The sequence below is a fragment of the Cynocephalus volans genome, chromosome 15, assembly GCF_027409185.1.
Source record: "Cynocephalus volans isolate mCynVol1 chromosome 15, mCynVol1.pri, whole genome shotgun sequence".
Lineage (NCBI taxonomy): Eukaryota > Metazoa > Chordata > Mammalia > Dermoptera > Cynocephalidae > Cynocephalus > Cynocephalus volans.
The window spans coordinates 46,103,957-46,131,931 of record NC_084474.1 but is presented as its reverse complement, the minus strand read 5'-3'; the positions used below and the strand labels follow the sequence as shown (position 1 = coordinate 46,131,931).

The window sequence follows — 27,975 nt, the reverse complement described above, 5'->3', positions numbered from 1 at the left end:
ATGCGGAGCCTCGGCGGGAGACTCCTGCAGCAAGTCTCCTCCCCGGGCCGCGCCGAGCTGCCGGCCGGCTGGGCCCTGCCCCGAGAGGGGGGCGGAGACGCCCCGGCGGGCCACCTACCCCGCGGGGGCGGGGCGGGCGCGGCGGCGGCGGCGGCGGCAGCGGCGGCCTCGGGCGCCCTGCTCGGCGCTTATCTGGAGCGCCACGGTCCGCCCGCGGCCTCAGAGCTGCTGCCGGCGCCGGGCGGGGCCTTGGCGGGCGGCCCCGGGAGCGGCGGCGGCGTGGTGGTCGGCGTGGCCGAGGTGAGAAACTGGCGCTGCTGCTGCCTCGGCAGCACCTGTTGGTGCCGGAGCCTCGTGCTGGTCTGCGTGCTGGCCGCCCTGTGCTTCGCTTCCCTGGCCCTGGTCCGCCGCTACCTGCAGCATCTCCTGCTCTGGGTGGAGAGCCTCGACTCGCTGCTGGGGGTCCTGCTCTTCGTCGTGGGCTTCATCGTGGTCTCGTTCCCCTGCGGCTGGGGCTACATCGTGCTCAACGTGGCCGCCGGCTACCTGTACGGCTTCGTGCTGGGCATGGGTCTGATGGTGGTGGGAGTCCTCATCGGCACTTTCATCGCCCATGTGGTCTGCAAGCGGCTGCTCACTGCCTGGGTGGCCGCCAAGATCCAGAGCAGCGAGAAGCTGAGCGCCGTTATTCGCGTCGTGGAGGGAGGAAGCGGCCTCAAAGTGGTGGCACTGGCCAGACTGACCCCCATACCTTTTGGGCTTCAGAATGCAGTGTTTTCGGTAAGTGGTGTCTCGCTGGCCTACCCCTCTCCCAGTCTCTTTTGGAGCGGTCTTGTGAACGCCCGGGAGGGCGTTCCGTCTGATAAATACCAGCAGAGAAGTGACATTGACAGTAGGAGTTGTAATTACTTTCCATCGCACCCTGAGTATGTACTGTATAAATCAAATATAATGCGGGGCCTCAATAGATCTGGTAGAGAAAGAACTGTTCCTTTTCGGGATGGGTTTGATTAAAAATTAAGAGTCTTCTTTTTGATTGGGGGGGAGTAAGATATGCATGGAAATGTCCATTTTTAACATTTGTCATCCTATTTCCGCAGCAGTTTTGGCAACAGAGAGTAAGGTTTCATATTCCTAGCTTTCTCTCTCACCTGCATAAATGCATCCCTGCTTTGACTCAAGTTTTCAGCGAAATGAGGCTGACAGAAACGTTGGAGTAAACAGTGGAGGAGATAGTTTGTATACTCCAAATTTTGGAGTTTCCAAAAATTTATAATAGGCCTTTTCTTCTTTGAGTAATTTGCTTTAATACAATTCAAAGGAGAAAAATCCTCCTGTTTCTCTTTCTCTGAAGCAACTTCAGACAGATAACCTTTTGCTCAATGAGCATGTGTTTTTCTAATTTATACGCATCCTCTAGACTCTTTTCTGTTCTTGTATTCATATGTTCTGCTTATTCTGCTTCGGTTTCTATAGCTAGTGTGCATCTCCGTACCGCTAATACAGGATCAAAATACTGCTAGTAGGGGGACCATCCGGTTGGAAGAAAGGAATCTGGTCTTTACAAACTTTGTGACTTTGGAACAAATTACTTTCCTCTTTTCTAAAGTGTGAAGAGGTTAAACTAGATTACTGAGTTCCCCAAATACAAGGATTCTTAGCGACAAAGAGTTCATATAGAGATTCCCAGGAACTCAACCCTTCAGTTAGACCTAAACTGTATACTAAAAGAGATACAGCATTCAAATCCCTAGGAATGGATGTATTTTATGTTAGTGATTCTGACGCATCATTTTGTTTGAAAAGTAAATAAATCATCTCTGGAAACTTTCTCATTTTGTTTTGTTCTAACCAGCCTACCTCTTTGTGATGAAACTAAGATATTTTTATTTTAAGATACCTTTTGCAAATTTCTTGTTGGTTATATTAGCCAGCAGCAGTTATGACTGTCAAATGATGTTTGGTGGAGGCAGTGGAAAGAGATATGGGGTTGTCTGTAGAGACAGCATTTGGTGTTTACAGTACTTTGGTATGGTCTAAGCCTTAAATTTGTACCTTTTCACATCCTCTTATAATAGGAAATATAAACACAACTTTGACCCAACCTTGGGTAATAATCAACTGTCCTAAGACTTTGAAAAAAGGTCAGGACTAAGGAATGTATGTAGATTTATTATGTTAATTTGCTTTGTCTCCAGTATAGCTTGCTTGTATCTTTGTGCCTTTTCTTGTCTACCTACTGTGTGCAAAATACTATTCTAGGCTCTTTCCACATGTTATTTCTAATCCTTAAACCAGCTCTGCAGAATGTGATTATGTGCATATTATAGACTATTGTCTACTAGGTAGGAGCACAGGGCTGGTGCTCTGGAGGCCTCTTTTCTTCTTAGAATCTGGTGACCTTGGTCAAGTTGCTTATTCTGTCTGTGCTTCAGTTTCTTATTGGTAAAATGTAGAAAGTAAGTAGTGTTTCCTACTTCATAGGGTTATTGAGAAGATTACATATGTGTATACATACAACAGAGCTTGGCTTAACACTCACTCACATGCTGGCTTTTGTCATTGTTTCTGTTATTACCCAAGGTCACCCAGGTAGTAAATAAATGGTAGAGTCAAACTTTGAACTGTAGTCTGATGGTGGGTCTCGACCCATAGTCCTATTTCTTCATTGTATATTTAGTGCCTAGTGTAGTCATGGGTATACAGTAAGGATTTGTTATATGTTTATTGATTGACAATAAGGTAGGTTTTTCTTTTGACAGTGCCTCTTCTACATATTAAATATGTAAGAAGTTGTAATATGTACTTGGAAGTAATTTAATGTAATTGTGTAGTTGGAACCACAACTACACTTGTGGTTTGAAAGCTTGGAAGGGGGCAGCTTTCAGTTTGGCATTGTGGGGTCAAGAGAAAAGAAGAAAAAGAAAAAATGGCCTCTTGAAATAAGTATTATTGTCACCATTTTATTGAGAAAGAAGTGGATGTTCAACCATCCAGGAACTTATTCAAAGTCATCCACATACCAAGAGGCAGAGCTGAGGTTTAAAACTAGGATTAGCTGATATGGTTCATCTCGCTGTAAAATTCTTACTCATAGCCATAAACAGGGAAGTTTGGAAGCCACTGCATATGGTCTGTTATGTTTTGTTCATTCCTATTATTCTGAGCTGCCTGCTTACAGAAGTAGTCCTTTCAACCAAACCAATTTGCTGAATTCACCCAGGATATGTAAGCAAAAGGAAAGCTTAGTTTAGGCTGATATTTATTTTAGTCTGGGTTTCTTTCTCTTCTGCCTTCTAGAACTTCATTCTACTTTACCCTTTCTACCTCATACCCATCTGGCTGCTCACAGCTACCCGCTTTCCAGGCTTATTTCTCTTGTTATCCACCTCCCTCCCTATTTTTGAAACCCCTCCCCCCTTTTAAAAAAAAATTCCATTTAAAACTCATTTTCTCAATGCCCATGATTAAATATATTTATCTGGTCTTACCTCAAAGAGGAGATTAGGTATGGTGGTTATAAGAAACACAGGCTTTGGAAATAGACAGTCTTTGCTTAGTTTATGCTGTGTGGCCTTCTCCATGTTTCCTCATCTGTAAAATGGGTAGAATTATGAGAGTTAAATAAGCTCTTGCAGCAAAGGCACTAAGTATTTTGCCTGGCACATAGTCATTTCTCAATGAATTGTTAGCTATTATTATTTGTGGTGAAGGGAGTGGCAGGAACTGATTGTAAAAGGTGAACATATGGAAGAAAGGAAAGGTTCTTTCTCTTGTTGCTTATATGTCCTTAACCATGATTCTTTCCTTCTCCCGAGTGTGCTAAAAAAGGATAAACAAGTTGACTCTCCACTTTTGAAACTAAGTGTATGTAATACTTTATAGTATTAATTCTTAAGCCATACAAAATATTTTTCAAGTATGTATATAAATTTTTTCTTTTTTTAAAAATGCATCCATCATTTCCACTTGGAAGTAGGGTAAAGCTTTTTTTTTTCTTTCTTTTTTAATTAATGTTTTTAATGTAATCTTGAGTCTACAGGTCTTGCTGCCCTTTAAGATGGGTAGTTGATGTGTGTATTATAAGTACTGTTCTTATCTGGACATATATCTAGGGTGACCATTATTGCTTTCTTACTGGGTCAGTCAGGATAGGCTATATTATGCCACAGTAACAACCTCCAAATCTTGGTTAAAAAGCAAAGGTTTATTTATTATGTTTGACACAAGTCCAGGTCAAACTTGGTTTGTAAAACGGGAAGGGGGGCCCTCTGTTTTATCTTCATTTTTACTCTGACATCCAGGCTGACAAAGCCACCATCTTGAACTTGATTACTGTGACATGGTGAATTGCACACTGGCTTGTAAAGCTTCCACCTAGACCTAATCTCACTTTTTACTGGCCTGCACAAATTACATGGTCACAACTAACTTTGAAGGGGTGATGGGTGTGCCAGGAAGGAGAGAAGTGGAGCATTAGGTAGCAGTCTTAATGACTCTACACCTGACCACCTCCTCTCTCTCATCCTCCATGTCTGATCATTGGCTAAGTCCTAAGGATTCTGCCTCCTAAATACTTGTCTAGTCCACTGCCACTACCCTGGTCCAAGCATCTCTAATTCCCAGCCATTCTTCCTGCCTCCTGATCTAGGCTTTTCCGTCTTTGCTCTATCCAGAAAGATGTAAAATGCAAATGTGATCTTGGTACTCCCCTGTATGAAATCCCCAAATGGGTTTTCTTTTCCCCTCAGGATAAATTCCAAACCCTTTTGGGCTTACCTCTGCAGTCTCCCTCTTGCCATTCCACAGTAATTATGTGCCTTTTGATGTGTTAACTTATTTCATCCTCAGCACTCTAATAGGTAGACATGATATTTCTGATTTAAGCATAACAAATGAAATCCTGTCCGTAGCCTTCAAACTTGAGGAAAAAGAAACTCTGGATGGACAAGAAAGGACTGTTGGTGCAGGTGTGGAAGGAGGTGGAATTCTAAAAGAGTAAATTGAAAGCATTCACAAGAATAACATCATAAGCATTAAAGCATTAGTAAGCATTAAAGCATCCTTGTAAGGTTGGCTGTGTGATGCCCCCCTGGAGACCTACAGTTTAAAGTTACCTCCTGTAAAATGTTATTTTTGATCACCAAATATTACATGATAATTGGTTGTTACAGGTATCAGTAGTCATGGTGGTGCTTGCAACTACCACAGGGGTCTGGTGCTGATGTTAGGTTGCTCTACAGGAGATCCTAAAAATCATTCTCTGTCTCTTTTTTCTTTGGTCAAAGAAAAACTTACAGACTCTGGTAAGTTCCTTCTTCGAAACAAATACACATGGGAAATTTTGTTTTCAGTCATCCTGACATCTTGGAAACCTAAAATAAAAACATAAAGCATAACGTGAAAAATCCTCTTATTCGTATGTTGTATACCACTTAACAATTTGCAGAACAAATTTATATACATGTTATTCTTTAATTATCACAGTAGTCTTTAGAGCAGGTGTTAATGACTAAGAGGCAGAGTTCTATGAGGACAAATGTCACAAACTTGAAATGAGACTTGGTTCTAACATTTACGGGGATACCTTGAGATAGTTATAGTTACTCTTTTGCGCCATACTTTCTGTTGTGTAATGTAATACTACCTTTGATAATATCTGCTGCAAAGCTGTGATAATATATATATGAGGGTACTACAAAAAGTTCATGGAAAAAATAGAATTAAAAGATAATGCAAATCTTCCCATGAACTTTTTTAATTACCCTCATAGTTTGCTCGTTTTTTACTATTTCTTTCTCTCCATCTTCTGCATTCCAAAATGAGGACATTGAAGCAGAGACTTTTTTTTTTTTAAATTTAACAAATCTGCATTGCACCTGCTAAGTGCAGGCACTGTTTACCATGCACACATTACTTATTTAGTGCTCATGTAAACCTAATCCTCATCTTATAGCTGAGGCAGTTGAGACACAAAGTGGTGAAGTAACTTGCCCAAGATCACAATAAGTGGTTAAAGTCATTAACTTTACCAAGGAATTAGGTTGGTTCGAGAAGAGCTAGGTTTCCCAGAGACCTCTGGTTCCAGTTGTGTAGAACAGTTATTCCTAGAGTGCCTTGCACATCGAACATTATGGAGGACCTCCCATGCGTCAGGCACTGTGCAAGTTTCCACACAGTAGAATTAGAGATATCATCCAGGATGTTAGAGTGGGCATCAGCAAACTCTAGCCCAATTTTGTATGGCACACAAGCTGAGAATGTTTTTTTCATTTTTAAATGGTTGGAAAAAATATCAAAAGAAGAACATTTCATGTACATAAGGATTATGTGAAATTCAGATTTCAGCATCTGTAAATAGTGTTATTGGAGTATAGCTGCACTAATTCATGTATGCCGTTTGTGGCTTTTTTAAAACCTAAAATGGCAAAGCTGAATAGTTGGGACATAGCTTACTGCCTGCAAAGCCTAAAATATTTACTACCTGGTACCTTATGGAAAGAGTTTGGGTACTATTGCATTATGGTCACTGCAACAAAATAACCAGCAAGCCTGAGCTCTTGTAACTAAGAAGAGATCCTTAAGTTCTCACATATATGTTATATACCTTTTTATTTAACAACAAAAAAACATTTTTTTAAACAAAAATAATATATGAGTACTGTGTATACAATGAAAACAAAATAGAAATGAGTAGATTTAAAAATTCAAAGCCTTATCCATCACTGTGGCTTACTTCTCAGTTGAATGATTTTAAAGAATTGTATGTTGCGTAACTGTTAATTACTTTGGTTATTTGTATGAGCCCACAGTGGGCTGGAAGCAACCACAGAAAGATGTTTTCGTTTGTTTTGGGGAGGGGCAGGGAGCTGAAAAAAAAAAAGTGGTACTGACTGAAATGATGACAGCAAGGGATGTCATTATAACTTAAAGCAGATATAATTGTTCTCAAATAAATTTTCTTAGGGTTTGCATTGAATTATCAAGAAGAAGGAAAGTTACCTTTAGTAATTTCACAGTTGAACTGAAATGTAATACAATTAAATAAAAGTCTTTGACAAACAACTCTAAGGCTACAAATACGGTAAAGTCTTAGCCTGTGGACTCTATGGTGACTTTTGGTTCTGTCTCAGTTCCCGTGTAGCCGTGGGGAAGTCATGTAATGGTTCTGGCTTCCAGTTTTTTTATTGGTAAAATGAAGGGGGTTAGATAAGGTCTCAGAGTTTGCTTTTAAAAAGGCAAATGTTCTGAGCAACAATTTAACATTTCCTTTTATTTTTTAAGAGTTTAGTGATAGTATGTTTTATAAAAATATTTCCTCATCTTAAATTCTTATTCTGTGCTATAGATATAGCCATAGATTCAGGTAAAGATGATGGGCCATAATACTTATCAATCAACTGTACCAGTGTATCTAAGATTATTTCTTATTATCAAGGTATACTGATTCACTGCCAGTGGTACAGTTCAGGCAGAATAGAAAGACCAGACATGGTCTGTGTTTTGAAGGAGCTTGGAGTCAAACTAAAGGCTCAGATAGGATGACCAAGTTGATAAATGTAATGTCATCTTAGCCCACATCCTTAGACCTCTGAATACGGCTGAACGCAGTTGCCATTATTTCCTGTTTTCCCCTCTGTGCCTCCTTAGTTATCTCATTAGATTCTGTAGTTTTTATGTGTCATTTATAGACTTACAACTAACATAATCTATATCTCTACTCTGTGTTATCATGTGTATATACAGTATGTCCTATTACCCCTTCCTAGATAAAGAAAAAAAATAAAATAAATTTCTTTTAAAGTAGAGATCTTATTAAAACTTATTTTGACAATATTTTTTCTGTCTACAAAATAAGCGTTCATCGCAAAAACTTTGTATAGCAATTATGAAGAAAAAAATTAACATTTTAGTGTTAATTTTTTCAGTCTTTGCATTTATTGATTGTACTTTTCTAGATAACATTGTGGGTTAATGTTGTAAATGATTGTGTCCTTTCCATCATATTATGAACATTTTTTTCATTGTATATACTACAACATGACTTTTAATGATGACACAGCTATAGTTTTCTATCTTTGGATCTTTTTTATTCCTGCTTAGAGCTGAGCCTTAGATATAGAAGGCTTTTGATAAATTTTTGTTGAATAAGTAAAAATAATAAACCTACAATTTGTCAGACTATAAAGAAGAGCTTTTCAACTTATGTTTCAGAAATTATATGCAATATGATGTGCATTTTTCTTCTGGGGAGAAGGTTCAATGTGTGTGTGTGTGTGTGTGTGTGTGTGTGTGTGTGTGTGTGTGTGTGTGTGTGTGTGTGTGTGTGTGTGTGTGTGTGTGTGTGTGTGTGTGTGTGTATTTTAGCGCCAGAGGTGACACCCAAATATTTGGGAGCCATTAAAAGCAGTTCCTGAAGGCCACCACAAGAGGGCAGCCAGGGAGCGCGCCCAGGTGGCAGGGCCAAACCCCCTGGTGATTCTAATCATTGTTGAAACCAGCTAATTGGTGTCATACAGACAGGTTCTTCCATCTGTGAGTTCTGAATTTGAAAATAGAAAATCCGCATTAGGCCAACAGGACACAGGCCAAATGTCCATCGGGACATTTTGTGGTGGACGGTTCTAGATGCCATTTGCAGAGAGTGGGCACTCAGCCAGCTACTGCAGCTTTGAGCGGCTGTGAACGTTACTGTAGAAAAGTTGCTTCAAAAATACATTACAATACCACATTATCCTGCGGATCCTAAGATGGCGGTGGCTGCGGCAGTTGGCGCGGAGTAGCTGAGGTGGAAAAGGTGGCCACTGGGCCTTAGGCAGCCAGGATACTTGTGGACCTTCCTCTTGCCGTCTCTTAAGGGAGGACCGCTGCTGGTGGCCAGTCATGGGGGCTGACTGCCACTTTGCCCTTGGCAGGAGAGGCTGCTTCATTTACAGGCAACAGCTTTGAAGTATGGAGCAGGAAAAGAACTGTTTCTTAGCTGCAAAAGCGAGTCTCTAAACGGAACACGGTGCGGGGCTGCTGTTGACGCTGCCAGGATCCCAGAGGCCCGGGCCACGCTGAAGGCGGCCAGCTACCCTATTCAGGATTCGAGGTTTCAGGCCAGCATAAAAGAAGATTCCTGGGAGTGCCTGAGCCGCGCCAGGGGACCGAGTGAGCAGCCCGAGGCAGCAGCGGCCGAGAACGGGGACGGTGACGAGGCAGAGGCAGAGAGGGAGCCGCCCGACCTGGCACAGCCCTGTGAGTGACCCCTGGCCCTGCTGGGGGGGGCGGACGCACACCCTGCTTCCGCGTGCCCCACCGGGCCACTCACTGACCCCGGGGCTGCCTCCATTTTCTCAGGTGATGGCAGCTCCGGCCCGGCTCGGCCAGGCCTGTCCTCCTCGCCCGGCTGAGCTCCTCACTGAGCCTTCCCACTTGCTTGCCCCGGCACGGGGCTTCCCGGGGCCTGCGGGCCATCCTCCCCTCCCACTCCCTCCGCGGTTCTCTGGCAGGGCTAGTGGTGTGGGTCATCCCCGGCCAGCGTCGGGAGGGCAAGGAAGTACGGGCTGTTCCGACTGTCACTCCACCACACCCTGGGCTCCGGCCCCCAGTAAACTTCCTGTTACCGGGAGGCAGATACCATCTCTGCAGCCACCAGTTCGGGAAAACGCCTAACTGATTTCTGGTTAGGAATACTGTGGATGGAGAGTTCCCGAGTTCGCTTGAACCTGCTGGAGAGCTGACTGTAGGTGGGCACCGGACTCGGTCCGCACCGGGGGGATTCAAAGGTGAACCGTGTGCTGCAGGCTCCTCCCCCGAGGAGCTCACGCTCTGGTGTGGGAGATCAGACAAGTACATAAATAACCACGATACCAGGAGGAAGGTGATTAGTCCCGAGAAAGATCTACACAGTGCTACAAAGGCACCCAGAGCGACTGGTCATCTGTGCCTAGCAGAAACCTGGTAGATTTCCTGGGCGAGGCGGTGCCGAGCAGGGTCTTGAAGGCCCAGCTGATAGACGAGGGCTGCACAAGACATGTCCCAGCCCAGTCCAGTCTGCACAGAGGTGGGAGACGTCCGGCTAGGGAGTCAGAGACTCGACAGAAACCACACACCCTGTGGGGTCGCCACTGCATGAACCAACAGCCTGGGCCAGAGCGCACGGAACAGGGAGAAGTCCTGCATGGGAAGTGGAAGCTCAGCAGAGACCACACACCCTGCGGTACTGCCCCGTGATCCAGCAGCCCAGCAGAGTCCAAGCTGACCAGAGAGGTGGCTCCCCGGAGTGGCCCAAGACCCGAGGCAACCACACACACAATGCACTAGAGGCCAACTGAGCAGTCACGGAGGTAGCCATACCAAATTGGCAACCACAGCAACATTTTAGTTGGTCAGTATAGTCTCAAACCGGTGGACTGTGAAACCCCCTGCCGCAATGAATAAACATCAAAAAAAAAGACACCAGAAATACAAGAAATCAAGAAAGTACACCAGAAATACAAGAAATCAAGAAAGTACACCACCAAAAGTTAATGAATCTCAAACTCTAGATTCTATAGAACAAGAAGCCCTTGAAATGACTGACAAGGAATTTCGAGTGATAATTCTAAGGAAACTGAATGAGATACAAGAAAACTCAGCTAGACATCATGATGAAACGCAGAAGAGTATATAGGACTTGAAAGAGGAAATGTACAAGGAAATCAATGTCCTGAAAAAAAATGTAGCAAAACTTGCTGAACTGAAGAAGTTATTCAGTGAAATAAAAAACACAACGGAGAGTTTAACCAGAGGCTTCTCGAAGTTGAAGAGATTACCTCTGAACTTGAAGATGGGCTGTTTGAAATAATACAAGCAGACAAAAAAAAAAAAAAAAAGAAAAAAGAATCAAAGACATTGAAGAAAATCTGAGAGAGATATCAGACAACCTTAAGCACTCAAATATCCAAGTTATGGGTATCCCAGAAGGGGAGGAAAATGGAGATTGCATTGAAAAGATATTCAATAAAATAGTGGCAGAAAACTTCCCAGGTATAGGATAAATCACAGATCTTCAGATCCAGGAAGCTCAATGATCTCCAAACGTATTCAACCCAAAAAGGCCCTCTCCAAGACATGTTATAGTCAAATTGACAAAACTCAGACACAAAGAGAGAATCTTAAAAGCTGCAAGAGAGAAGCATCAAATCACCTATAAGGGAGCCCCAATCAGGTTAACATCAGACTTTTCATCACAAACCCTAAAAGCTAGAAAGGAATGGGATGATATATTCAAAATACTAAAAGACTAAGATAGCCAGCCAAGAATACTCTACCCTGCAAGGCTATCCTTCCGAAATGAAAGGCAAATAGTGTATTTCTCAGACAAACAAAAACTGCAGGAGTTCACTACCACATGACCACCCTTACAAGAAATCCTCAAGGGAGTACTGGGTTTGGTTCCTGAAAAATACCTACCACTGCCATAAAAACCCAAGAAAAATCAAAACCCACTAGTATAATAAAAATGGCATTCATGAAGAGAAAACAAGCTAACAAAAACACTATGTACAACCTAAGCAACCAACAAACAGAGAAACCAAACAGTAAATCAGACAGCAAGGAACAAAAGACACCTAAGACAACCAAACAACCAATAAAATGCTAGGAATAAATCAACACCTTTCAATAACAACTCTTAATGTAAAAGGCTTAAATTCCCCAATTAAAAGACACAGACTGGCTGACTGGATTAAAAAGGAGGACCCAACTATATGCTGCCTACAAGAGACCCACCTCAGGCATAAAGATTCACACAGACTAAGAGTGAAAGGATGGAAAAAGATTTACCATGCAAACAAAAAAGAAAAACAAGCTCGAGTAGCTATTCTTATATCTGACAAAATAGACTTTAAACTAAAAACCATAAAAAGAGACAATGAGGAACACTACTTAATGATAAAAGGACTGATCCATCAAGAAGACATAACAATCATAAATATGTACACACCCAGTGTTCGAGCAGCAAGATTTATAAAACAAACTCTATTAGAACTAAAGAAGGAAATAGACACTAATACCGTAATAGCAGGGGACCTGAACACCCCACTGTCAATATTAGACAGATCATCTAGGCAAAGAATCAGTAGAGAAACACAAGATCTAAACAAGACTCTAGACCAATTGGAATTGGCAGATATCTATAGTACATTCCATGCAACAACCTCAGAATATTCATTCTTCTCAACAGCACATGGATCATTCTCCAGGATAGATCACATATTAGGTCACAAATCAAGTCTCAATAAATTCAAAAAAATTGGAATTATCCTATGTATTTTCTCAGACCACAATGGATTAAAACTAGAAATTAATAACAAACGAAACTCTGGAAACTATACAAACACATGGAAATTAAACAGCATTCTACTTAATGACATATGGGTCCAAGAAGAAATCAAGCAGGAAATCAAAGCATTTATTGAAACCTTTGAAAATAATGATATATCGTACCAAAACCTGTGGGATACTGCAAAAGCAGTACTAAGGGGGAAATTTATTGCATTAAATGCTCACCTCAGAAGAATGGAAAGATGGCAAGTGAACAACCTAACACTTCACCTTAAAGAACTAGAAAAACAAGAACAATCCAAACCTAAAGTTAGCAGATGGAAAGAAATCATTAAGATCAGAGTAGAACTGAATGAAATTGAAACCGAAAAAACAATACAAAAGATCAATGAATCAAAAAGTTGATTTTTTGAAAAGATAAATAAAAGTGACAAACCATTAGCATGGCTAACAAATAAAGAAGAGAGAAGATTCAAATAACAGAAATTAGAAATGAAAAAGGCGATATTACAACTGATTCATCTGAAATACAAAGAATCATTCAAGACTACTATAAACAACTATACGCCAACAAATTTGAAAATCTGGAGGAAATGGATAAATTTCTGGACACACACAAGCTCCCAAAACTGAGCCATGAAGACGTAGAAAATTTGAACAGACCAATAACAATAAAGGAGATTGAAGCTGTTATCAGAAGGCTCCCAACAAAGAAAAGCCCAGGACCAGATGGATTCACAGCTGAATTTTACCAAACATTCAAAGAGAAATTGACACCGATTCTTTACAAACTATTCCAAAAGATTGAAACAGACGGAAATCTCCCAAACTCATTCTATGAAGCAAACATCATCCTGATACCAAAACCAGGTAAAGATATAGCCAGAAAAGAAAACTACAGGCCAATATCCTTGATGAATATAGATGCAAAAATCCTCACTAAAATACTAGCAAACAGAATACAGCAACACGTACGTAAAATTATTCACCACGATCAAGTGAGATTCATCCCAGGGATGCAAGTTTGGTTCAACATATGCAAATCAATAAGTGTGATACACCATATTAATAAAGTCAAACACAAGGACCATATGATCATCTCTATAGATGCTGAAAAAGCATTTGATAAAGTTCAGCACTCATTCATGACAAAGACCCTCTATAAGTTAGGTATAGAGGGAAAGTATCTCAACATAATTAAAGCCATATATGCCAAACCCACTGCCAATATCATCCTGAATGGGGAAAAGCTGAAAGCTTTTCCTTTAAGAACAGGAATTAGATGAGGATGCCCACTCTCACCACTCCTATTCAACGTAGTGTTGGAAGTACTAGCCAGAGCAATTAGAGAAGAGAAAGAAATAAAGGGGATCCAGATTGGAAAAGATGAAGTCAAACTGTCCCTGTTTGCAGATGACATGATCCTATATATCGAACAGCCTAAAACCTCTACAAAAAAACTCTTGGAATTGATAAATGATTTCAGCACAGTAGCAGGATACAAAATCAACACAAAAAAATCAGTAGCATTTCTTTTCTCCAATAGTGAACATGCAGAAAGAGAAATCAAGAAAGCCTGCCCATTTACAATAGCCACCAAAAAAATAAAATACTTAGGAATTGAGTTAACCAAGGATGTGAAAAATCTCTATAATGAGAACTACAAACCACTGCTGAGAGAAATTAGAGAGGATACAAGAAAAAGGAAAGATATCCCATGCTCTTGGATTGGAAGAATCAACATAATGAAAATGTCCATACTACCCAAAGTGATATACAAATTCAATGCAATCCCCATCAAAATTCCAAAGACATTTTTCTCAGAAATGGAAAGAACTATCCAGACATTTATATGGAATAATAAAAGACCACACATAGCCAAAGCAATGCTGAGCAAAAAAAATAAAGCTGGAGGCATAACACGACCCGACTTTAAGCTATACTACAAAGCTATAATAACCGAAACAGTATGGTACTGGCATAAAAAGAGACACACTGACCAATGGAATAGAATAGAGAATCCAGAAATCAACCCACACACTTACTGTCAGCTGATCTTTGACAAAGTCACCAAGCCTATTCACTGGCGAAGGGACTGCCTCTTCAGCAAATGGTGCTGGGATAACTGGATATCCATATGCAGGAGAATGAAACTAGATCCATACCTCTCATCATATACTTAAATCAACTCAAAATGGATTAAGGATTTAAATATACACCCTGAAACAATAAAACTTCTTAAAGAAAACATAGGAAAAACACTTCAGGAAATAAGTCTGGACACAGACTTCATGAATATGACCCCAATAGCACTGGCAAACAAACGAAAAATAAACAAATGGGATTATATCAAACTAAAAAGCTTCTGCACAGCAAAAGGAACAATTAAGAGAGTTAAAAGACAACCAACAGAGTGGGAGAAACTATTTGCAAAATATACATCTGACAAAGGATTAATATCCATAATATATAAGGAACTCAACTTTACAAGAAAAAAACAGGCAACCCAATTAAAAACTGGGCAAAAGAGCTAAGTAGGCATTTCTCTAAGGAAGATATACAAATGGCCAACAGACATATGAAAAAATGCTCAACATCACTCAGCATCCGGGAAATGCAAATCAAAACCACACTGAGATACCATCTAACCCCAGTTAGGATGGCTAAAATCCAAAGACTCTGAACGATAAATGCTGGTGCGGTTGCAGAGAAAAAGGAACTCTCATACATTGCTGGTGGGACTGCAAAATGGTGCAGCCTCTATGGAAAATGGTATGGAGGTTCCTCAAACAATTGCAGATAGATCTACCATACGACCCAGCTATCCCACTGTTGGGAATATACCCAGAGGAATGGAAATCATCAAGTCGAAGATATACCTGTTCCCCAAGGTTCATCGCAGCACTCTTTACAATAGCCAAGAGTTGGAACCAGCCCAAATGTCCATCATCAGATGAGTGGATACGGAAAATGTGGTACATCTACACAATGGAATACTACTCAGCTATAAAAACGAATGAAATACTGCCATTTGCAACAACATGGATGGACCTTGAGAGAATTATATTAAGTGAAACAAGTCAGGCACAGAAAGAGAAATACCACATGTTCTCACTTATTGGTGGGAGCTAAAAATTAATATATAAATTCACACACACACACACACACACGCAAAGAAAAACCGGGGGACGGGGGAAGAAGATATAACAACCACAATTACTTGAAGTTGATACGACAAGCAAACAGGACATTGTTTGGGGGGAGGGAGGAGAGGGAGGAGGGAGGGAGGTTTTGGTAATGGGCAACAATAATCCACCACAATGTATAGCGACAAAATAAAAGTTAAAAAAAAATACCATAAAATGCAAAAAAAAAAGCAGTTCCTGAATTGAGGCATTGAACTAATGAAAAAGTTTTTATATGTAAAGATGGCTTCTGCATTGTAGACAGATACCATATCTGTCTGACCAAACCTTTTCTGTCAGTAGAAGCCTCTTTACCCTGTAGCCCTCTCCAGCTGTTAGAGTGGGATCTCTCAGAACCCTACATTGTTCTCTTTCCAGTAGCAAGACTTTTCCCAGTACTCTCAGGAATGTTGCTTAACCAGAGGGTCTTAACCTTGACATTAGGTTTGCCTCAATGGTTACTGGAAATACTTTTAGTATCCATTCAGTATTCATTCAACAAATAACTGGTACGTGCCTACTGTGTGCCCATGGCTGTTCTAGATGCTGGAGATAGAGCAGTGAATAAAGCAAAGTCCCTCCTCAAGGTGCTAGCAGTGCAGTGGAGAAATAACATTCTAGGTATATCATAGTGTAAATTTGGCTGATAATGAGTTAATTTCCATTTATAACATTTTTATGTGGATTTTTTTTGGGGTGGGGGTGTTCTTAATTTCCAAACAGCCAAATACAAGTAGACCTTGCATCCCAACCTGTTTATAAACTGGTTGCTATTTACTCATATAAACAAAAGTTTTGATGCTGATACATTCAACCTCCAATCAACATATATTTAGCACATAATGTATAGTAGGCATTGTGCTAATGTCTAGGGACACAATGAAGAACAAGACAGATGACTCTCTTCCCTCACGGAATTTGTAGTGTGAGGAAAGGGTGAGAAGCAAACCTGGTGAAACCTTCTGTTGCTCTCCAGTGTGGAGGGGACGGGGAGGTATAGTATTCTGTTAGCACACTGGAAAGCTCTTCCTACTCAGACTTGGGGTGTCAGGGAAGGTTTCATAGATGACTGACAGTTTAGGAGTTGCCCAAGTAAAAGGAGGGGGAAGAAGGATGTCCTTGCCAGAAGGAACAATGAACAAAGACCCAGAGGGAAAAGAACAAGGAGTATTCTAGGAACTGAGAGAATTTTGAATTGGCTGGACCAGTGTCACATGAAGCATGAGACAGTCAGAAGCCAGATCATGAAGCACTCTGCACGCTGAAGAACCTGACCCTCATTCTGATGGCAGTAGGAGAGAGTTTAAGCAGAATTAGGTTTGCATTTTTAAAAGATTTTTGCAGTGTTTAGCATAGGTGGTGAGTGGGTAGTAGTCTGGGTGTCAAGACTGGAGACGAGGAGGCTGAATAGGAGTAGGACCAGACGATGGATTCCTTAGATGTTTAGAAGGTGCAGTAGATAATTGGATGTGAGGAATGAAGAATGAGCCCTGTGGCTGGTTTCTGGCTAAGGCAACTGAGATTGGGAAAACAGAAGTGAAGAGGTATTTTGGGAAGGAAGGGAAGAGGCAGTACATGTTTTTTCTTAAACAAGGTTAAAATTGTTTTTCCAGAGTTGCCACTCTTTCTCCCTCTTTCCCAATTTTTCTGAAATATTAACAGTAAGTATTTTGGGGGTATATATAAAATAAAATACATAATTTTATTAATAAATAATAATTAGATGAAAATATCAAACTGTAGTCATATTAACTTCTTTTGACTGTTCCTTTATTAAAAATCATTGTAGGGATTCATGATTTTTTTTCTATATGATATTATTAAATATATATTTAATTGGAATTTATATAATACCTGAATAGTAACTTTGTCAATAAATGGCATCCCAAGTAATATAAACCAAGTAACATGCCTATACAGGAAGGTATAGTTTGCCAAAACTAATATAAGATTCACAGAGCTCCAGGTGAAATTGGAGGTTCCAAACACATACCACCTTTTATATTCTTCATTACATCTATGTCGAGATATTGTATGTAGAAATGATGAAGTTTCTTAGTGGGTTAAAGCATGTAAAGCCATTGTGTAAGCAGCTGTAAACTTAGAAAGTGGAGGAGCTGGGGCGGGGTTGCCCTTGGAGCCGTGATTTGTGCTATGCATGAGAGGACAACAGGCCCCAGGCTCCGTGAGCCTCCCAGCCACGGATCTGAAGATTGAGGCTCTCTTCTTGTCAGCTCCAAAAATGCCCCAGTTCAGAAGCAAATCAGCTCTTGGGCCTCAGAATTAAGGTTTTTTTCTTTCTTCTCCCCCACCCCTTTTGTTTTCAGGATCTATTTGGTATGTTGGTGATGCAGTGTTCCACATTAACCCCTACTGACCCAGATAAGTGAATTGCATTTTTAAGTAAATCACAGTACCTCTGGGAATAAGAATAAATATAATTTTATAGTGCTTCTAAGGTTTTAAAAGCACGAGAATATGGCGATTAGGTGGTGTTGGTCACCCCTGAAACTCACTGAAGTATATCTGATCATAGAAACTACTCAACAGGGAAACACTGATATCCGAGGTTGAGGTTTCTAGGGGTTCTTTGGATTTGTATGACAACTCCTGAGCCAGAATCCCAGAGTACTGTAGACAGGAATTCTAGTGGGATTGCTCAAGGCGCATGTTTAGTGTCATTCTGGAAAGTAGAACAAGGAGGCATATTTTTAAAAATTTGGTGGGTGAAGGCTTACTGGAGAAAGGTGTTTGGGTGGGTCTCTTTGTGGGAACAAGTATTCTAAATTGTGTTTGTCGAAAACTGGAGCCAGATGGAGATTCTGAGTGGGTTTGGGCCTATAGGAAATGTAATATTAAAATAATTTGGTACCTGTTTATCTTTAATAAAGTTATTAATAGTTTAAAAACTGTGTGTATGTTATTGTGTTACTCCATTGGTTAAATGATTGAACACTCCAGCAAAACTGTTTCCCATGATTAACTAGAATAAAATTTTTTTACTTCTTTAGATACACAACTTTTCAGAAAGGGAATATATATAAAAACACTTTTTCTCTAGGATGAGGTTTGGTCATTGTTTTAGTCTGTTTTGTGTTGCTATAACAGAAACACCTGAGACTGGGTAATTTATAAAGGAAAGAGGTTTATTTGGCTTACAATTCTGGGACAGCTGCATCTGGCATGGGCCTCAGGCTTCTACTCATGGCAAAAAGTGGCAGACAACCGGCAGGTACAAGCAGATCACATGGTGAGAGAGGAAGCGAGAGAGAGAGAGAAGGTGCAAGGGTCTATTTAAGCAACGAGCTCTTGTGGGAACTAATAGAGCTAGAGCTCACTCATTAATCCCCCCTCCCCCAGGGAGAGCATTCATCCATTCATGAGGGATCAGCTCCCATGACTCAATCAGTTTCCAACACTGCCACATTGGAGATCGAATTTCCACACGAGTTTTGGAGGGGACAACACATCAAAACTCCATCACTCATGAAAGGTTTGATAAACTTCGATTTATGCACTGAACAATAGTCATGTTAAAGAGTTGAGTGAGTGAATTGTTTCAGGTTTATTCAGATTTATTATTCAGATATTGATATTGTCTGTAAAAGTTAATTATGTATTCTCTTTAGAGAAACTTCATTACATTCAAAGTCTATGGACTGAAGCTTTGTATTCTGACATTTTATAACTTGAATATTTATTTTAAAGATTCATAATATGTGATGTTTATGAAAAATTACTACAGTGTAGTAATTTTTATGGTTCATTTTGTCATATTAACTCACTTTATATGTTTAACATGTTTATTCTAAAGAAAGTTCTCTGCTCTTGTAAGTGCTCTAAACTGACAGAGGAACCTTCCTCAAGCTTATTTCCTTTTATACCATTCATTCGCTAGACTCCCCAGTATTTTTTTCCTCTGAGTACAGGCTCCATTCTCTTTCATCCAAGGCCCCTAACAAATATCACCCCAGCTACTTTTCCTGTCTTTATTTTACCGGATTCCCTTGCATGTGTCCTATAAATAATCCAAACTTTACTTCCAAATTCAGTAATACATCCTGTACTTTCCCTGCCACATTGTCCTTATTCATTCTCTTCCTGGAACACCTACCTTCCTCATCACACCTGTCTTTGCCTGCCAAATCACATGTAGCTTTCAGTGTCCATTTTAAATGCCTCTTTTTCCACAAAGTTGCCCTTTGGTCCCTACTCCTACAACTAATTTTAATCCTTCTTTAATTCTCTGCACATAGTCCTTCTCAAGGCTTCCTTTCTGCCTGTTTCTAAGGTAGTTGGTGTGCACTTGTTAGTGTGTAAATCCTTGGAGGGTAGGTGTTGTGTGTTACTTTCTCCTTTAAGCACCCATCAGAGCATCCTGAATGGGTAGTTACTGAGTCAGGAATCAATTGATAAGGAAAATTGTTAAAAACCAGTTGCTGCAGTATTCTTTCCAAACCAGCAGTGGTGCATCTCCAGTTCATCATTTGTGAGTAGAGATGAATGTAGCTTTATGGAAAATATGATTTACATGATTATTAGGTCAGATTGTAATTATAGAGTAACAGAGCTGATTAAAATACCAGATCTTAAAATTAGTAAAAAAGTTCAGTGAAGTGTTCAATAGCTTTCTTACATACCTGTAATACCCAAATGAGGATATGAAAAAGTTATTTTCAAAATTAATAGCAGTGGTAACAATAATATGAAATGCTTGGAAATAAACTAATAAGAAATGCATGGTATATGTAAATAAAACTACCAAACTTTAGTAAGAGGTGTAAAAGAAGATTTGGGGTAATTATAGAAACATTTCTAGATAAGAATATTGAATATTGTAGAGATTTTCAGCTCTATGCAGATTTGCAAATTTACCTAAATCCTAATATAGAATTTACTGCTTTTTTTTTCTTTCTTGAGTGATCTGTAAGAATAAATAGGTGAGAATAGTTATGGCAATTTTAAAAAGAGGAGTAAGAAGAGGTTTTAAGGGAATGGGAAATTTTTTTGCTAGATATTAACTGATAGTCTTTACTATGATTTGGTTTCAGTGCAAGGTTTGAGATATGAATTAGAGCCCCATATACACCCTTTCGTATACAATAACTTCATTTATAATGATGTAAACATCACAAGTCAGTGAAGAAGTTATTGATTATTTAATATGTATTACTAGGAAAACTGGCTGTTGGAAAAAGAGAAGAATAAGGCTATATTCTCACCTTTAATCTGAATAAATTCCAGAAAGGCTAAGGGACAAATACTAAAAAGGAAAACATAATCAGAAAAAAATATATAGGTAAAAACTAACATTAGGGTCTAAAAAGACTTTCAAAGCTAAAAACAATAGAAAAATCAGAGGAAAAGATTGATAATATTTGATTGCAAAAAAATATAGAAACATTTGTATGTCAAAACATAAAATTATATGTGGGAGAATATAAGCCACTTGTCATAGACAAAAGGTTGTCCTGACAAAAGGTTTTCCTTTATATATATATATAAAGAGCTCTTATGAATAAATAGGAAAAACACTTAACATTCCAATAAAAAGGGCAAATGTGAACAAAGCCATAAAGAAATGCAAAAGAAAAATCTATAGAAAACTAGTCTCCATATAAATTAAAATAGTACTTAAATAATGACAAAACATTATTTTTACTCCTATCAAACTAGGAAAGGTTAAAATTTAATATTTAAAGTTGAGAACAGTATGATAAAATGGATTCACATGTATTACTGACAGATGTGTAAGTTAGTGTGAACATTTTGGGAAAATAAGCAATTTTTACTGTTTGAGCCAGTGATTCCACTCCTAATGATCTGTCCTAAAGTAACTGAGATACATATCATCCGTCATTTATTGCTGTATAAGCGATCCCTTCAAAACTTAGCCTAAGACAAACATTTACTGTCTCACTATTTCTGTAGATCAGGAATCCCTGTGCAACTTACCTGGGTGCCTATGACTCGGGCTCGCTCACAATGCTGCAGTCATCTCAAGGCTTGACTGGCAGAGACTTCTCTTCCAGGCTCACTCTTTCCTGTGTGGCTGTTGGCAGGCCTCAGGTCTTCGCTAGCTCTTGGCTGAAGGCATTAGTTCCTTAGCACATGGACCTCTCCATAGAGCTACTTACTGCATCGCAGCTTGCCTGCTTGAGGAAGAGATGGAAGTCCTATTTTTGTAACCTAATCTTGGAAGTAACATCTCGTCACTTCTGCTATAGTCTGTTTGCTAGAAGTAAGCACTAGGTCCAGCCCACACTCTAGGGGAAAGGGTCAGACAAGGTCATGAATACAAGCAGATGGGGTCATTGGGAATATTTTAGATGCTGCCTACCACCCAGGTTAATATACAAAGTTTTTTGTCATAGTTTTGTTTTTTAATAATAGCAAAAAATAATTGAATAATTACATATACACAAAGAAATAAGGAGGCAATGTAAATGTTCTACAGTAGAAGTGGTTAAATTGTGCTATATCCCACAGTGGCAGTATAATTACATAATAATTTCTAACTTTTTTGAGGTATTTCCTTGGTATATTACAGGTATTTCTGACCCTAATAACTATGTAAGGTGGTGGTTCTTTTCATTTTACAGATGAAAGAACTGATACTATACTGAGTGACAAAGTAGCTCATTAAGTTCTCAGCACCAGAAGGCATTCTAGGGTTATCTGGTGTCAAAGCCCAGTGACCATACTGACATTTAAGAATGGTTATGAAGAATAATGTCATAAGGAAGACTTACCTGTTTTTACAAAGTGATCTGTGTATGGATTCTGTTTACATGAAAGAAAAACTAGTCACAAATGTTATCTTTCAGTGATAGAATAATAGAATACTAAAATTTTCTTTAAACTTTTATTTCATTTTAAATCTTCTGTATTCTGCATGTATTCCCTTTATAATCATTTTTAAGAGTCAGAATGCTTTGTAAAGTATTTCAGTTCTCTCCACTCCCAAGGAAAACCACTAGCAAGACTTATACACACATTTTTCCTTTGAGTTGAAATTTTACTTGGTAATGAATCATTCCCTTTAATCTACCCTTCTAGATTACTGATCTCTCATTACCCAACTATCTGATGGCATCTTCGGTTGGACTTCTTCCTACCCAGCTTCTGAACTCTTACTTAGGTACCACCCTGCGGACAATGGAAGATGTCATTGCAGAACAGAGTGTTAGTGGATATTTTGTTTTTTGTTTACAGGTAAGTTTAAAGCCAAGGGTTGTTTCTTTTTATCTCTATTTTTTTCTTTTTGTATTGCATTGCTGATTGAAACCTAACAGAGGTCATTGTAAAAGAATTTTCCTTTTTATATCTTTTCTTGTTCTTTCAATACTATATATTTTCACATCAAATTTTTTTTAATTGTGTGGATATATGGAAATGTGTAGAACTGAATTGATACTGAAAATTCTCTTAAATAGGCAAAAAAAAAAAGGAATGACAAAATAGGGTTTTCTTTGCAGTGGTTATTTTCAGTCATCACAAATCAAATACTGTATTTTGACTTTGTGTGAAGTGAATATACTATGTTTGTGAAGATAATTTTAGTGGGATTAGGTGGAGTTGAGTTTTTATCTTTATATTCAAATTATTGAAACACTTCTATTTGTATTTTTTAGAGCATTAGTTTTACTGGCAATATAAATATCTTTTTAGTACAGTAGAACAAAAAATTTGTTTTAAAAAGTGTTGCCTTATAAAAAATTTCTAAAGCTTTCCATTACAAATCCAAATAAGATTTGTGTGATGGATTATTATTATATGGCAAATTGTAAAATAGTTTGGGGCATATAATTTCATATAAAAGGCTGATAAAAGAGGAAAATACTGCTATGTAGACAAATTTATTCAGGGCCTTTAAATTGTATACAGGAAACATTAAGTAAGTCCAGGAATATTTGCATTGGAGTATTGCTTAAATAAAGCTTGTCAATAAAAGGGCTTGTTTTAAGAAAATGTTGTAATATTTTTGACATTTAGGGAGTCAGTTTTTATTTTTCTCTTCTAATTGTTTTCCAGAGCTGTATTTTTTTATGTAACCTGAATCTAGGTTTAGAGTTTTTGTTACAGTTGGTTTATTTGTATTAATATAGCATGCTAATCACAAAATGTTAAACTTTTTATGCATTATATCTATAGTATAATATATGTAATAATATTTATGATCATCCTAAGGTACTGTAAGATGCTGATATACACTGCATTCTCAGATTTTTTTAGTATAAATTTAAGCATATTTTATGCTTTTTTTAGTTTCCTGAAAATGAGTAATCTATTTGAAACATCTCTTTTTCCTTTGACATTATGTTTGAGTAATTAGAATTTCTCTATCAGGAGCTTATGTAGATTTTCACTATTTGAAACTTGATATTTTTATGCATCTTAGTAAGTTATTCACCTATATTTATTGGAGTTTATGGTTTTTCTTAAACTATAGATCTTTTATCCAGTGATTTCTTACCCCTTTGAGCTGGCAAATTTAAGCTTAGGATACAAGACCAGAGGGAGGCAGGGGAGAGGGAAGCACATATTCTTAAACCTAGGCTTTTATGAAGGAAAAAAAAAAAAAAGTGAAGACATATTTATACTTTGGTTTGATTTATTGGTGGTGTAGCTTAATTTGTTTTAGGAAGTGTTTGCAGCTTACAAAATATATACAGAAGAATAAGAAGGGGGATAGAAGTCATCTTGAAGGGGAAAATTAGCATAGAAAAAAAGATGAGACTTAGGTTAAAGTTAGTAGAGTATTCATGAGTTTCCTCTCATCTGCTAGAAGTGAGCTGCAAATTTGCCTCTGAGCTTTATAGCCATCAGTCTAAAGAGAATCCAGTGTCAATAAAATTAAAGCAATACAAAATATGTATTCGGAGGAAACCACAACTATTTCTTGTACTAAAATCTAACTTAGATTCCGTTGGTCTATTTAGTTAACTTTTTTTCATGCCCTATATTTTTCTATATACCCACCAGTCAAAACCCCAATCCTGGATAAGGCCGAGTTTATCTTTGCACCTGTTCTAGGGGGAGATTATACACCCAAGCAGATTAGTAATATTTAGTTCATTGTTGCAAACTTTCACCTGGTTTCTCAACACTGCCCCACATCCCAGCCATTTTTTTTTTTTTTTTTTTTTGTCTTCTTACTGCTCTGCTATTACCTAGAAATAAAGGACAGAAGAATCAGATGATTTCAAATGGGAAACCCCTCAATTTCCATCTGAGAAATCTATGAACCTTCTTGTGTTCCTGCTCATACTCTTGGCCTGCTTTCCAGTTAACAGAGGAAGAGACACCTGTCTTTCTATGTGAGGCTTGTCCTGCCTGTGTTTGATTCTTTCATGTCATTTTAGTAGGAGAACTTAAAACAGTTGTCTACACTTCCATTTTTCATTTTTTATCCTTTTTTTAAAAACACTGCACTGGGCTAAGGAAGAGGGTGAGGGTGTGTTAGGGGAGGGCTAGCCCAAATTGTCAGACTCTGGGGTCCAGAAGGGAAGCTGGGGAAAATCCCAGGTAAAGATGTAGCCAGTTCACCCTTGCTGGGAGGCTGAAAAAATTTTTCACTGGGTCTGAAATATCTGTGGCTTTGCCACATCCTTCCCTCAAGCTGCTCTTTTTAAGGTTACCACTAACCTTGCTTGTTTATATCAGATGCACTTTCCAGTAGTTTTCATCTAGCTTGGCCTCTTAGCAGCCTAAGATTATTCATCATGCCTTTATTATTAAAACACTTCCTTCCGGGCCGAGCCCGAGGCGCACTCGGGAGAGTGCGGCGCTGGGAGCATGGCGAGGCTCCCGCCGCGGGTTCAGATCCTATATAGGAATGGCCGGTGCACTCACTGGCTGAGTGCTCGTCACAAAGAAAGACAAAAAAACAAACAAACAACAACAAAAAAACACTTCCTTCCCTTAGTTTCTTTGATATCACTATCGTGATTTTTTTCCCACTTGCCTGGCTTATGCTTGTCACCTTCCTTTTACCCCTTAAATCAGTATTTCAGAAGATGTTAGCCTGTGCTCTTTAGTCTCACTCAGAAAACTTTTCTTTGCAAATCCAGTTACTGTGGTGGCTGCAAATACGTTTGTCTCCAAACCACATCCCTCCTACCCCCTGGTATGCATCATTACCGCAGCTTTCTTTCCATAGCTTCAAACCCATTCACTGAACTGTTTTGGATGTATAATAGGCACCTCACATTTGGTATGTTTTAGACAAGCATTTAGCATCTCATTCACACACACACCTCCCCACTCAATTCTCTAACATTTTCTCCCTCTTTACATGTTGTTACCATCTACTGATAAGTATCAAACTTAAGAGTTTTCAGTAAGTATGTCTTGCTTCTTTTAAGAGAATGAATATATTAGAGAACAATTACAGGATTTAAAGATCCATCTTTAAAATACCTATTTAACTTAGAATTTTATTGAGTGATGGGTACTCATGTAATGGTAACACCCCCTTGCACAAGTTCTAAGTTCTTCCCCCCATCTTACCCCCCAGTATTCTCTGCTTCTACGACCCCTACTCCTGCTACGTTCAACACTTGGATGTAAAATACTTTTCCTATAAAGATTATAAGTACGGGTGGATTAATTGCAACAGTGAAGTACAAGGGTACTTCAAAAAGTTTGTGTAAAAATAGAATTAAAAGATAATACAAAGTTTTCATTGAAATTTTTGAAATACCCTCGTGTTTTAGGGTCACTTTTGGTTAGAGCAGCCTTCGTAAACTTCTTGGGACATTAAGCAACAACTGCTATATTTGCTGCAAACTCTACAGAACTGATTTACAAATGAACTTTGGAATAAAAGTCATTTAGAAGATGTGGAATGCTTAGACATTATGATGAATTGTATGTAGAATGTGAAAGCACAGAGAGATCCCTGATCTGAAGACTTTCCTGAAATCACATCACAAGTGGATGGCTAAACCAAGACAAGAAACCTGACATTTAGTTTGATGTTTTTTCTAGTATCCCTCTGACTGGCTTTTTTTTTTTTTTTTTTTTAAATCATCATCACATTTTTGTTTTTGTTTTTCCCTAAGTACAATTTTATGTTCACAATCACTTGTTGATTTCTTTTGAGGTTTATTGACATTTCATTTTTTACGTGATCCTTAATACTTTTAATTTTGTCTGTACCAGGTAGTTCATTGCAAATGGTAGTACTTCTTTTTAAGTGGATATAGAAGTACTTATGGACATTTACAGTTGTGCAAAGATATACTACATCAATTATACTACCAAGTTTAGCCAGCTGTTACCTCTATTGTGACATTTTTTATTCCTTGAAAGAAGCTTTTTGGTACAAGGAATAAGTTTGACTTGTATCAAGCAAACATCATTTAAATAGACCCAAAGGGATGTATGTTTACTGTGTGTTTACCTGATACCATATAATGGTTATCTATAGGCTTTGGCACTCCACTTCTTGGAGAAGCAGCAAAGGAAAGAATAAATGGTAACTGTGTGTAAACTACTTAAAAATGTATAGCCTCGTAACCTACCATATTTGAGAAGTATCCTGTTTGAAGCATTTCTTAACTAAATACTTACTGGATTTATTTCTCTCTTTTTGTGTAAAATATTGATAACTAATATTTTATTTTTATTCACAGATTATTATAAGTATAGGTCTCATGTTTTATGTAGTTCATCGAGCTCAAGTGGAATTGAATGCAGCAATTGTAGCTTGCGAAATGGAACTGAAAACTTCTCTGGTTAAAGGCATTCAACCAAATACCAGTGGCTCTTCATTCTACAAGAGGACCCTAACATTTTCTGGAGGTGGAATTAATATTGTATGATTCTAATGAAACGTATGGTTGTCAAGAGCCTAGTGTGCTGTCCGAGGTCTAGCAATCACTTTACTAGTGGACAGAAACAAGTTCTAATTGTATTACGGCACAAACAAAACTGACTAGTTTTTAAATTGCACAATTTTTTAAAAGCAAGAATCATTTTCTGGATATGTAAGTGTAAACATAGATGCAATTTTGGCTGCACCTCTTTATCATGCAGGTATTGGCCTATGGGTCTGCACTTTAGTGTTTTTTAATTGTTTATTTCTGGGTACTTATGAACAGAGAAATAACCCAAATATTTCTTTCCACTTAGTGTCTTTATTTATAAAGTCCGTGAATAGTTTTATGCATCTTTCCTACTTATAAAGATGAGTAATATTATGCAGTTTTAAATGTACAATGTTATTGTACGTTCTTTGCTTTGGTAGTCTTTTCAGAAAGGATAAACAGTGTGTTTTATTTTGTTTTATTGTTTTAAGTGGGACCACTTCGCTTCCCTTTTCCTTACTTGTTAGAAAACAGACATTAACTTTTAGTTGAATGTAGTTTGCAAGCATCACCTTGTTGCAAGGCCATTCACACCTATTCACACAAGCTTAAATCCTACATCGTGGGACTGAAGTGCTCTTAAGATACCTTTTTATTTTCACTGT

General features: G+C 38.6%; 1 protein-coding gene across 1 annotated transcript; it reads left to right on the top strand.

Annotated features, from left to right (window-relative positions):
- TMEM64 (transmembrane protein 64) lies at positions 1-27,622 on the top strand. Its single transcript, XM_063079258.1, has 3 exons — positions 1-780; positions 22,557-22,712; positions 27,137-27,622. The coding sequence occupies exons 1-3, from the start codon at positions 1-3 to the stop codon at positions 27,323-27,325; spliced, it is 1,125 nt and encodes a 374-aa protein (XP_062935328.1). The 3' UTR covers positions 27,326-27,622.
- Positions 27,623-27,975: the final 353 nt, after the last annotated feature.

Bases quoted from the DNA above. Each gene is read 5' to 3' on its own strand.
- TMEM64 (XM_063079258.1), top strand. From the start codon at position 1: ATGCGGAGCCTCGGCGGGAGACTCCTGCAGCAAGTCTCCTCCCCGGGC. The intron at 781-22,556 runs GTAAGTGGTGTC...CTACCCTTCTAG, and splicing joins TTCAGAATGCAGTGTTTTCG to ATTACTGATCTCTCATTACC. The intron at 22,713-27,136 runs GTAAGTTTAAAG...TTTTATTCACAG, and splicing joins ATTTTGTTTTTTGTTTACAG to ATTATTATAAGTATAGGTCT.